General features: G+C 31.0%; 1 protein-coding gene across 6 annotated transcripts; it reads left to right on the forward strand.

Annotated features, from left to right (window-relative positions):
- The first annotated feature begins 5,290 nt into the window (after positions 1–5,290).
- LOC110268034 (uncharacterized) lies at positions 5,291–12,747 on the forward strand. 6 transcript variants are annotated; one of them, XR_015905090.1, is made up of 11 exons: positions 5,291–7,384; positions 8,713–9,348; positions 9,560–9,684; positions 9,799–9,865; positions 10,348–10,469; positions 10,559–10,643; positions 10,738–10,870; positions 11,006–11,160; positions 11,277–11,388; positions 11,503–11,644; positions 11,770–11,864. XR_015905090.1 is itself a non-coding variant. In XM_021113921.2 (4 exons), the coding sequence occupies exons 1-4, from the start codon at positions 11,594–11,596 to the stop codon at positions 12,351–12,353; spliced, it is 408 nt and encodes a 135-aa protein (XP_020969580.2). In that variant the 5' UTR covers positions 11,450–11,593; the 3' UTR covers positions 12,354–12,747. The 6 variants fall into 6 exon arrangements, 1 of the variants encoding a protein (XP_020969580.2); XR_015905096.1 differs by having other exon boundaries at positions 5,291–5,597; positions 6,316–7,384; positions 10,559–10,870; XR_015905104.1 differs by having other exon boundaries at positions 7,166–7,195; positions 7,281–7,384; positions 10,559–10,870.
- Positions 12,748–13,450: the final 703 nt, after the last annotated feature.

Below are 13,450 nucleotides of genomic sequence, written 5' to 3' on the forward strand. Positions count from 1 at the left end.
TCTATCCTGTCTTGCTTTGGAGCTGACTTTCTTCCATTGCTGTATAGCATCTTCTTACTATACCAGCATTAGTGCCATTCCCCACAACTGCTCCAACGCTCATCGTTCTCTCCTCTCCCAAGTTACAGGATTCATTTTGTGTTTGTGTTTGTGCTGGTTATGTAGGTTTGTCAATTACCTCTCTCCACTTCCATCGACCTCCACAATCTTCGGTGGCCTCCATTGCGATGCTTCTCGCTCCTACAAGCCCCTCCGACGCCGCCTTCCCTGTAGCCTTCTCCAGATCGCGCTGCACTCCCCGGCCCTCATCCATGTTGGTTTGATGACCGCGGCTCTCATACCCAGACTCCGTGTGCGTCACTTCCACGGTCAGGGGCTGCGTCCCTTGCCGGATCAGCAAGGCCTCCGATTTGCTCGCCATCCACGTTCGTCCGCCCGTCTCCGCATCCCAGCATCAGCCCAACCACTGCTTGGAAGCGCCGTTTGCGGAGCAACCTGGAACAGAGGGAGCGTCGCCTTCCGGGTCGCGTTGAGAACCGGGTCAGGCCTTACCCGGTTTGAGGGATGAGCTGCAGCACCTTTCCAGTGGGTCCTCTCATTCAGCCAAGCCTCATTTCCCGGAATCTGCCTATTGGGCCTATTAGATGCCAGCCCAATAGCCTTTCTTGTGTTCTCATATTTTTTATTACCATAACCGTCCTCATAATTATTTGATACTGTATCCTCCGAGTCAATATCCTTATTAATGTCAAATGATCTCTAAAAATTCTCTCTCACCTTTAATGCCTTGTATCCTTCGAGTCAATATCCTTATTAATGTCAAATGATCTCTGAAAATCCTCTCTCACCTTTAATGCCTCATAATTATTGTTACTGTTATCATATTGGAATTTGAAATCCGTATAACTCCATTCATTCAAATTAACATGTGGAATTACCGTCCTGCCCTTATCTTGTTCGTCATTCTTGCGTTCGTCTGCCAGCACTGCCGCCATGTCCCAACCAACCACCCTCTGTTCATCACTATAATTCAATAGACCCCCCAGTTCCTGCATCCTGCATCTCTTCTCCATTTATCATGTCCCTGTCTTCTGTCTTGTTCTGCCACTTTCGGAAACATAAATCTATTTAGAATACTTAAAAATATAATTAAAATTAAGAACATACAAATATAATAATAAAATTTATATTTTAAACAAGTAAACATATCTTTTATCATACATAAATTATTTAACAAAATGAATAAATGGTTAAAATTAATAACACAAGTTTAAAATAATAAAATCCAACTTTCTTACAAGTATTTTTTATAGTATTTTATTCTTTTAAATTTTAATTTATTAGTACTTTATTATTTACTTAATAATTAAACAAATTATTTTCATAAAAAATTATTTTTTGGATTATCTTAAAAATGAGATCAATATAACAGTTAAAAAAATAACGTAAAAATGATATTTTAAATAAAAAATAGTTAATATTAAAATTTTTAAATGCAAAAATAAATTATATAAATATTTAAGAGATAAATATGAAATACATATTTAAAATAAATAAAATAGACAAAAATAATTATCTATTTTCAAGAGCATTTCTATTTATATGTTTTATTTATTTTAGGCATGTTTTTCATATTTATCTCTTAAATATTTATACAATTTATTTTTGTATTTAAAAATTTTAATATTAAATATTTTTTATTTAAAATATTATTTTTACGTTATTTTTTAAACTGCTATATTGGTCTCTTTTTTAAGATAATACAAAAAATAATTTCTCATAAAAATAATTTGTTTAATCATTAATTAAATAATAAAGTACTAATAAATTAAAAATTAAAAGAATAAAATATTATAAAGAATACGGTAAGAAAGTTGGATTTTATCATTTTAAATTTTTGTTATTAATTTTAACAATTTATTCAATTTTTTTAAATAATTTATGTATGATAAAGCATATGTTTACTTGTTTAGAGTACAAATTTTACTATTATATTTATATGTTCATGGTTTTAATTATATTTTAATTATTCTAAATAGATTTACTTTATTATATTTATTTTATATATGAATATATGTTCTGTTATGTAATTAAATAAAAGATATATTTTTTTAATAAAAAATTTAATAACCAAACTAACCATTAATTATGTTAGTAAGGAGTGATCTACAACAGAAAGAGGGATCGAGTGAGAAGACAGGAAGGACGGGAATTTAACGAAGTTGTTAAGGAATGATGCACTGAAAAAAGAGAGATTGCGTGAGAGGCCAGTAGATGACGACGACATCAGCGTTTCTTGTCACGACGGCGACGTCGATGCTTGGAAGGATCGAAACTGCACGATGAAGGAAAAATTGAGGAGTGAAAAGGTGCTTCAATTAACGGGAGTAGGATTTTGATATTTTAAGAAATGATACAATTATCCATTTTAAATAATAAATTACAAAATAATTCAACTATAATTAAAATAATGACCAATTAAAATTTGACACATCATAAAAAATAAGTTATATGTTATTTTAGAGGAGATCGTAGCATTCACCAAATTTTATGGGTTTTTTTTTTGTGACTTGCTTATTTTTTGGTGACTTTATGGGTTTAATTTTGTAAAACTTTCACTAACTATAATTTTAAAAACTAATTAATAATGAACATCATATTATCTGGTCCTCTAGAAGCACTCAATAGTTTACTCTCAAAAATGGTGGCTAACGCTGACCTTTAATTGGTGGGAATCGTATAGAGATAGCCATTATTGCACCAGCTATACAAAATGAATGCTTGATATAGAAATTCATTTATTGTAAATTGTTAACTAGTATATATTAATATTAAACATTAAAATAAAGATTTAGCTAATATGTATTCGAAAAGTTTTAATTTTTTTAATAAATATAAAATAAATACATTAAAAATTTTAATTTGTTGTATTTTTAATAAAAAAGTTTTAATTTGTAATCTTAATTAGAGATTCAAATCTAAATCGATTAAAATTAAACTGTTTATCTGATCAAATCTAAATCGAAAACATATTAAAACCGCATCAATTTAAATTTGATTGGATTATATGTTGGACAAATTGTAGGATCAGATGTCGAATTTACTTTTTAAAATTGATCCAATAATCCAATTCAAATAGTATAATGTGATATAATATTATTTTTTATTATTATATTTAAAATTTTGAGTAATTCACAAAAATAAATAATTTGAGATTAAAAATTACGTAAATATCCTAAATTAATTATTGTTACACTACTGTCTTTACTTTTGAACATCTTTATGTAAATCGAATCAACTTGATTCGATTTATTACTACACAGTATATACATAATAAATTGGAATAACAAATTATTTCTGAAAAAAAGAAATTCAAATTTTGTGTTTTATTTCAAATTTCAAGAAATTTATATTTTTATAAACTTATAAAATAAATAATTTTTAAAAAATCATTAAAAATTATCTTTTGACTCATTAACATCTAAAAGATTGTTACCGAGACTTTTGATATATAAAAGTTAATATAAAATATAGTCTTCTAAAATAGTATAAAAATTAAAATTAAAATTTTTTTAGAGTCAAAAATAATAAATAATTATACAATATAAAATAACAAAAGTATAAGAAAATTGAATATTTAATGTTACTATATTTAATATTTAATAATATAAGAAAAATTCTTTTAATAAGAAGTGAAATTGAGTGAGAAATGAATATTGAAATTAAACTTTGACGAGTGTATATTATATTATTATATATATGATATCTTTACTTTTTAATATTTTTTGTCGTTAAAAAAGAAAAATCACTCTTTTTATAAAAACACTCCACAATATCGTTACATTAACCATAAATAAAAGTTTTTTTTTTTTTTTATCAAATATAGGAGACTCTAATCCACAACTTCTTAATTAAATATGAGGAGATTATGTCATTTGAGCTATAACTTATTGGCTAAATAAAAGTTTATTAACTTATATAAAATATCTGATAAAAATAAAATACAAAAAATAAAATTATGAAAAAGAATAATATGAATTCACGCTGACTCAACATGACGTGTCATGTCTTAACCACATCCATAATCCCCCACTCCTATAAATTCAAGTCCATGCACCTAAACCATTCACCACCAACACTGCTAATAATCACTGCTCATTAAAATTATTCTTCTCTCCATTCACTCCCAATATACACCCAATAAACACTATTATGCCTCGCACAAGCTCTCGATAATATATTTTATATAGGTATACTTCATTGTTTCTAGTTCTTGTGATTTGTCTTTATATATATATATATATATCATACACTTCTGATTTGGATTGTGGCATTTTAATTACCATCTTGTTCTAATAAGTTTACGTGTCGTTAAATTTATTTGTTGCAGCTGTTCATGGACACCGATGAATGATAATAGAACAAATCGAAGATATACGCTTTGATTTGTTTCACACCAGTTTTGATCTGCTGAGAATGATAGACGCCAAGAAGATTTTTGAATATAATCGACTGTGATTTCTTTGATTAAATATGGCTGCCGAACTTTTAATCCTTGATTACATAACTTTCTCTTATATTTAAAGATAAATTAAGGAAGTAAGCACTTATAATTTCGCTATAATAAGTTGCTTAGCGAAAAAAGAAACAGCCATTTACTAGGGGAAACTCTTTTTATCTATATGGAGAATGAACATAGGTTTTGATTTCATTCTATCTTTCTTCGAATTTTTATGTAAGTTTTAATATATTTTTTTTACTTTATGTAATCTATCAAGAACGAAAGTTATGAATTGTAAACATTACGTCTATAAGATAAGATCGATGTCTTGAAAATTCAATAAAATTGACCACATTGTACATTTGTATATACAAGCTAATATGTATCCAAATATAATGATCAAATGTGTGGGCATGTGTAAATATTTTGGAAAGCTCTGCAAATTATATTTATGATTTGATTATTTAGTCTTTCAATTTTCAATTGTATATAAATTAATCTAAGTTAATCTCTCTAATAATCTTCTCATAAAATATACTTTTGCTATATTCTCGAAAGGTAATGTGATATTCATATTAGATAAACAGAAAACACTTTATTCTATTAGCAATTGTAGTATAGAATTGGTGTAATAATACTAATTAGTATTATTGGTCAATGAAATTATTCTTATTAAATACGAGGAAAAAAAGGGTCAAACGTAATCTGATGGTTTTATTATTTTTCCATTCTTAAAATATTCTTTTTATAAATCCAAATTAAAGTAATAGTTAGCCAGAATCTAAAATATATATTTTTTTTCATGTGCTTCTTTGTCACTCCGCCGTCACCCATCCCTTTCATCTCCTCGCTCATGCAACTTAACTTCCTTTTCATTGAATCGTTCACGCAACCTGTGTTCTTCATGTTTTTGTTTGAACAGGTAATGATTAGTTGGAATCCTAGGAGTTTTGCTTTCTTCTCCTTACTTTCTCGTCCTCTGCCCTACCAAACTCTGTGTACGAGTCTTTCTTGGAAGTTTGCTTCGTCGCCGTTCATCCAGATTAGCGTTTTTCCAGTGGAGGCTCAAATCCAGGATCTCCGATCAATCAATCAGGTGCATCCAAACCTATTTTGCTCTTCATCGTTTTTCTTTTCCTTCATTGTGTACATCCTTGTGATCAATCTTGGTTATTGTTCCAAGGTTAACCCAGATTTAATTGTCTAGGGTTTGTGAAATTTCTAATTGTGTAAATTGCGATCATTTTTTGTATCTGTTCCATGGTTAAGCGAGATTCTATTATCTAGGGTTTGTGAAATTTTTGATTGTTCAATTGTGATCATGTTTGGTATCTGTTTCATGGTTAGGGGAGATTTTATTGTCTAGGGTTTGTGAAATTTCTAATTTTTGCAGATTGTGATCGTTTTTGGTATCTGTTCCACGGTTATCCCAGATCTTATTGTGTATGGTTTGTGACATTTGTAATTTGAAAATTGTCTATGTGATTTGGTTTGTTTGTGGGTTCATGTTATTCGTTAGATTCTTTCCAAGTTGCTGTTAATTTTGAGTATGGTCTATGAATCTGTTTCATCTTCTTGATTTCGTTATTTAGAATTTGATGTGATTGTCATTTCTCCTTTTGCTATCTCTTGAATTGTTTGTTGCATGTGATTTGTCTATTTCATCAATTTTTTGAATTTTATAATCATTATAAAGATTGTCTTCTTACTTACCTTTTCTTATATTTATGGATGATGGGTTTATTTTTGTGAATGATTGTCTAGGTATGGGATTTCTACCTAATCTACTTTCTCCATGATGATGTGATTGACAGGGTTCTTTCAGGAAATACAGAGTATAGACCCAGCTTCTCCTATTCAACTTTTGGATTCCTAATTTCATTCTCTCCTATTCAACTTTTGCATTCCGATTTCCATTTTGATTTAGTAATCTCTTTGGATTGTTTGGGCTAAATCTAGCAATTTCTAATTTTATTCTGCATTCAAAATCAAAATTTATAGACCCAGCTTCTCCTATTCAACTTTTGGATTCCCAATTTGATGTTACTAGGAAATTCTCTTCTAGGTAGTCTATTTGATGAGTGGTGATGTGATTGATAGGAATTGATTGATAGCTTCTTGGTGATTTATTTGCATTTTGATGAAAGCTTTTGTTAGTCAACTCACTTACATTTGAATTCTTTATTGGTTATGCAAAGAGTGCTCTATATTTCGCCTGTTGCATAGAAGTAGAGGTGATTGTCATGAATTTTTGTGCTTCTTTGATAAAGGAATATGCTTTTGCCATCCCATTCAAGTTTTGCACTCCCAATTCCATTCTCTCCTGTTCAAGTCTTGCATTCCCATTTCAATTCTGATTCAATAATCCCATTGATGGATCTTTCCTTTTTTTTTTTAAGCTATGTTCATCAAATCCATTAAGTTTACCTAAAATGAATTGCTGGTTGCCTATGGGTTGTGAGAATCATTATCAAGGAATTGGTTTTGTAGCTAATGTATTCTATCGGTGGTTATGTGATTGACAGATTTTTATTGATGTTTTTGTATACTTTTTTTTTCCATTCATTTGCTGTTTCCAATGTATGCCTACCTAAGACATTTACCAACTCTCATTACCATGAGTATAATGATTGTTTGGGGTAGTTGATGACTGCCTTCCCTATGGTGTAATGACATGTAGGTGCACTGTAGCAGGTATGGTTTGATATCTCATTTTTGGTCCCTATTTCTTGATTTCTTAAAAGTTTCACTTGTTTTTGCTATTTTTGTGTTGGTTTAGGTTTTGCCCCTCTCATTAGTTGTCTCTATGGCATTGAATGGAGATGGATATGGACTCATATTTTATTTTTCCTCTATTTCCATATTCAATTTGAATTAAAAAAGGTGAGCCTCTTTCATACAAGTAGAGCTAATTGTGATGCATTTGTGTGCTTCATTTAATTATATCCAAAGTAGACCCATTAAATTCTATATATCAACTGATGAATCTATTTTTAATCTTTTACTTTGTATATATTCAACAAATCCATTTAGTTTTTATACTGTTTTCTGTATTGAGAATCATGTTCTGTTATTTATGTTTGATTTCAAATTTTATGAAACACTCTCATAATTATATTGAGAGTAGACCCATTGAATGCAATATTAAAATTTCATGAATCTATTTTTATTTTTTTTATTTTCTGTATACTCAACAAATCCATCAAGTTTAGATCAAATGAATTGGTGGTTGCATGTGGGTTGTGTGAATCATGATGAAGGAATAGGTTTTGTACCTAATCTGTTCTATTAGTAGTGATGTGATTGACAGAAATTGATGTATAGCTTGCTGGTTGTTTATTTATAAGTTTTGATTTTAGGTCAATTTCATTCCATTTTTTTATTCTTTATATAAAAGTACTTTTTGTCTACCTAGGAATTCCCTCCTCTAAAAACATATACGTTCACTATGTTATCTTCCGTTGAAGATCTCTTCTGCACCGATAATGATGTTCTGCCATATATTCTTCATTGAAAATGTGGGTATCCCTATCAAGGTATGGGGTTTCTATCTATTTAGTCAGTGGTGATGTGATTGATAGGAAGGAAGTTGCTTTCTCACAATCAGATGGCATCACTTCATTATTTGTGTTACTAGGGAATTCTCTTCTAGGTAGTCTATTTGATGAGTGGTGATGTGATTGATAGGAATTGATTGATAGCTTCTTGGCGATTTATTTACATTTTGATGAAACCTTTTCTTAGTCAACTCACTTGCATTTGAATTCTTTATTGGTTATGCAAAGAGTGCTCTATATTTCGCCTGTTGCATAGAAGTAGAGCTGATTGTCATGAATTTTTGTGCTTCTTTGATAAAGGAAAATGCTTTTGCCACTCCCATTCAAGTTTTTCCCTCCCGATTCCATTCTCTCCTGTTCAAGTCTTGCATTCCCATTTCAATTCTGATTCAATAATCTTATTGATGAATCTTTCTTTTTTTTTTTAAGCTATGTCCATCAAATCCATTAAGTTTACCTAAAATGAATTGCTGGTTGCATGTGGGTTGTGAGAATCATTATCAAAGAATTGGTTTTGTAGCTAATGTATTCTATCGGTGGTTATGTGATTGACAGAAATTGATGTATAGCCTGCTGGTCATTTTTTTTTTTTAAGTTCAACTGAATTGCATTACATTTTTTTATCTTTTGTGTAAAAATTATTTTATATATCAGCTATTGGATGGACATACAGCTCTTTGGCCTGAACTTAAGAGGTTCATTGAGAAAAGAATGGCCTTGTGCGAGTAAAATGGCTTCATGGTATTGTTTATCTAACTAGCACATCTCTTTATCGAAAGAAAAATCTATCCAGCAGCTGCTCTTCCCATGAAAATGTCTTCTGCACATATAATAAGGTTGTGCTATATATTCTTCATTGGAAATTTGGCAATCATTATCAAGGTATGAAGTTTCAATCTCACCCATTTCCTGAATGTTGATGTGATTGACAGATTTTTATTGATGTTTCTGTATACTTTTTTTTCCCATTCATTTGCTGTTTCCAATGTATCCCTACCTAAGACATTTACTAACTCTCATTGTCATGAGTACAATGATTGTTTGGGGTAGTTGATGACTGCCTTCCCTATGGTGTAATGACATGTAGGTGACTGTAGTAGGTATGGTGTGATATCTCATTTCTTGGTCCCTATTTCTTGATTTCTTGAAAGTTTCACTTGTTTTTGCTGTTTTTGTGTTGGTTCAGATTTTGCCCCTCTCATTAGTTATTTCTATGGCATTGAATGGAGATGCATATGGACTCATGTTTTGTTTTTCCTCCTTTTCCATATTCAATTTGAATTCAAAAAGGTGAGTCTAAAGCCATTGATTTTTTCTATAAAAGGATGGTTGGTGATCCACATTCAATGCACAAACATTCTACTGTGTTCTATTTCCTCCTAAGCTCTGTCTACATCAGAATTTTTCTGTTTACATTTGATCTATTTCATTAACTCTATTTACCTCCTTTGTTTCTTTTTTTTTTTCTGCAATGCCTCCTCCATTTGATATGATTTCTAAGATGCATCCTCCTAGAGAGGCTTGGAGGCTGAAAGTTAGGGTTCTAAGGCTTTGGGTTGTACCCTCTTTTGGAAATCATGATGTTCCTAACTTAATGGAGATGATTTTGATCTCCTTTATGAGCATGTTAGCCCCTATTAGCTTCTCTTTTAAATATGGTGTTACTTGTTATTTTTTAAGTTTTTAATTTTAAATGATGTGTTTCACTAATCTGATTTTGTTCTTTTGTTGGATTTTCAGTGTGAAAAAATTCAAGCTACAGTTAAGAAACCACTCCTTAATAGGTTTAGGGATCATATAGTTGAAGGTAAAGTTTATAGAATGGCATACTTTACTGTTGTGTCAAATCATGGTAGTTATAGAGCAACTTCTCATGAATTCAAATTGGTTTTTCTTCACCGAACCACTGTTGTAGCTGTTGATGAAGATGTTATCCCTAAGACTTGTTTCAACATGTTTTCTTTTTCTGAACTGCTGAACATGACCCAAGATTATGATTTTTTAGTTGGTGTGTCTATCTTCTTGGTTTGCTGTTATTCAAGTTTTTTTAACAAATGCTTTCAATATTTAATAGGTTGTGTTTATTTAGAATAGATGTCATTGGCCTTTTAACTTCAGTGAGGAAAGAGAAAGAATATGCAAAAGAGGAAAAAATTGTGAAAATGATTGTGCTTGAATTAACTTCAAAAGAGTATGTTGATTGAGTCATTTCTCCTAGTTTCTCTTTATGTTTTAATCATCTTTTTTCCTTGTTTTCTGTTTGATCCTTTGTCATGTTTTGAGTTTCAGTCTTACAGTGCGATGTGCATTGTTTGGGGACTATGTTAATCAAGTAAATCATTTCCTTGCTTCTGGCTATGTGGAGCAGCCTGTTGTGGTGATTCAACTTGCTAAAGTCAAGTTCTTTAGGGGTAAATTGTTTGTTTTCTGTACATCTCATTGCTACTCTAGGTGTTGTCTCCAATAAACTTTGCTAGACTATTTCTGTGTTGCTGTGTAGGTCAAGTAGGCCTTCAAAATGTGATATATGCCACTCAAATATTATTTAATCTTGATTTTCCTGAAGTTGTTGAATTCAGGCAGAGGTTAGGATGTTTTATTTTGTTGATTTTTATTGTATTCTTTATTTACAACCAATCTGGAATAACAAGTACAAGTATTTGCATAATTTTTTTTTAGTATGATTGAGCAAGGTGTCAATGGTACCCAACCACTGTTTATTGCAAATGAAGGTAAAATTGTCTCCTTGGAAGATGATTTCATGCATTTAACTAGAAAATGTACTATTGAAGAGCTTCAAGATAACAATGAGGTTGTCTTCTTTTGAGTTAGTTGTGTTTATGTTTATTTTATACACAAATGAACTGAAAAGAAAAATCAAAGAACAATTTCCAGATCTGTTTTTTCATTCATATTGTTAACAAATTTTGAAATGCCGATTGTATAGGAGGGTTCTTTTATCATTTTTGGTACAATCCAAGGTATTGTTGAGGATGGAGGTTGGTGGTATTCTGCTTGTGTGTGTGGAAAGGGTATCTATCCTCAAAATGGTGCATATTACTGTGATTTTTGTTTGAAGTACATAATTAATGTGACTCCAAGGTCAGAAATTTTGTTCAAAATGTCTTTTCATTTTGTCTTGTGGATTGTTTATAAAAATAATATTTCTTGGTATTATTTATTCCGAATCATTGTGTTCCTTTTTTTTTTCTCCGCAGATTTAAAATTAAAATAACAGTTGAAGATCATAGTGGGGAGGGTATTTTCCTTTTCTTTGATCGTGAGGCATCTTATTTGCTTAAGAAATCATGTGCTGACTTATTTACCGAGGTTCAAAGAGATGCAAGTGTATATTCTTAGTTTTCTTTTGTGTATTGTTCACTTTATGGGATGTGATATGTGTTATTTAAACTCTGTATTTCTTATGTATTATTTTCAAAATAGCTTGTATGTGGAGATACTTATCCTCCCCTATTCCAAGGGCTCATTGGAAAGAAGTTACTGCTGAATATGTGATGATCCCACCATTATTGCCATGTTTAAACTTTTCAATTATGATGCTGATGATGAGTCTACTCCAAAAAAGGTTAGATATACATATAATTATTTTTACATTGTGTAAATTCGTGTTTTGTTCCTTTTTTTTATTGTGCTGTGGTGAATTTTTCTTATGGTCTTATGTATTTTTAAACTCTTGTGGCATATGAATAGGAGCCTGATTTACACAAATCTGTTCCCTGTGGAGAAGGGGATATTGGTATTAAGAAGGAGTCATCAAAGACTTTTATCAAAAGTGAGAAAGTTGCTGGTGAGTCTTCTGGAATTTTATCTAAATCCCCAGTTCTTATAAATTTTCTGGCTGGAAAACAGCCTGCTGTTTCCGGAGAGACTGAGTTTGCTTCCTTAATTAATGGTGAACATGGAAAAGATGAAAAAACACCCAGCAATGATACTGTTAGTGATGATCTTTCTGCTGAACTGGATATATTGCTTAGCTCACCAGAAAAAGAAACTCAGGTGCTGTTATATAATATTTTTTTCCTCCTTCCTATGTGTGTTGTTTCTAAATGGATTTTGCATTTCTTGAGTGACTTTCATAGCTTTTGTTAATTTCTTTGTGATAGGAGGTGTTGTCCCACATTATTGATGCACCTTCCCAATATGGAGAGAAGCTTATTCATGAAAATCATGTTGTCACCTCCAAGGGCAAGAGGAATCTGAATCCCCAATTTGAAGAGGCGGCTGCTGATGCAGATGGGCATGGGTTCAAGATTGCCAAGGTTAATGGAGTTTGATTTAAGGTGTGGAATTGAGCTGCTGTGTCTAGGTGTAGGTAGTTTATATAGTATATCTCCAAGTGTTTAAGAAGGCTTGTGATTCCAAATACATCGAAATGTAATCATGCTGGCTGGATGGTATTTTGATTTGACCTTTTTGGATTGTGTCCATCAAATAGGATTGTCAGATATAGGGGTTTTCTTTTTGTGTTGGCTCGGGTCATCTGCCAACTAGGTCTATTCTCAACTCCTTCTTTTGTAATAGTGACTTTGCTAGGGATTGGACACATTTTCAATGTTGTACCCTCTTTAGGTTACATACTAAGATATGTATTCATATGTTGGGATCCTCCTTATCATAGGAGAGATAGCCATATGTAATTGTGTATATCACTATCAGTATTTTAATGAAATGCGGTAGTTCTTATTTTTATTTCTTTATTGTTGTACAACTTTATCTTTTCATGTCAATTAGTTATTGGTGTTGATTATAATACTTTATTTTTTTTATGTTCTACGTTATTAAAGGTGTGCATGGTTATATAAGTTCTTTGTTGGTGTGTTTCACAAGTTCTCTTCCCAGCCACCTCCCTTTTTTTTACCTCTTGCTTATAGGAACTTAACAATGTGGATATCTTTTGGGCAATGAATTAGGGATAGTTCTTGCGATGTATGTTTCAACCTCTTGTTTTCTTTAGTACGAGTAACAAAGATGTCTCATAATTCTGTTCGTGCTAGAGAATATAGGCGAAATTCTTTGAAAAGAAAACGAACACAAAGTCACCATCGAAATGCAAGAGGTCAGTACTGAATTGACCTTCGTGATATTTTTAGTGTTTTATGTTCTATTTTTCAGTGATTTCATATCTATGGAAGTCTTTTGTAATTTATTTTCGTTTTTTAATGTTTTAGAGGTCTTCGATTCCTCGATGCCTGCTCTCTCTTTGAATAATTATATGGGTAATTTTTATTGCTCTACCAATATTTTTTTAGTTAATCTTTGTGTTTCTAAAAATTTGTCTGTTTATTTTATATGTTTTTAATGTTTCTGTTTATTTTTATTTTTTAGAAAATTTAGTTGAGGTGTCCCAGAATGTTAATCAAAGTTCAAATCT

The sequence above is a fragment of the Arachis ipaensis genome, chromosome B10 (assembly GCF_059453495.1).
Source record: "Arachis ipaensis isolate K30076 ecotype BB chromosome B10, ASM5945349v1, whole genome shotgun sequence".
Lineage (NCBI taxonomy): Eukaryota > Viridiplantae > Streptophyta > Magnoliopsida > Fabales > Fabaceae > Arachis > Arachis ipaensis.

Excerpts from the sequence above, each read along its gene's own strand:
- LOC110268034 (XM_021113921.2), top strand. The coding sequence starts at position 11,594 with ATGTTTAAACTTTTCAATTATGATGCTGATGATGAGTCTACTCCAAAA. Across the intron at positions 11,645-11,769 it reads ATGAGTCTACTCCAAAAAAG|GAGCCTGATTTACACAAATC; the intron begins GTTAGATATACA and ends GCATATGAATAG. Across the intron at positions 12,076-12,182 it reads CACCAGAAAAAGAAACTCAG|GAGGTGTTGTCCCACATTAT; the intron begins GTGCTGTTATAT and ends TCTTTGTGATAG.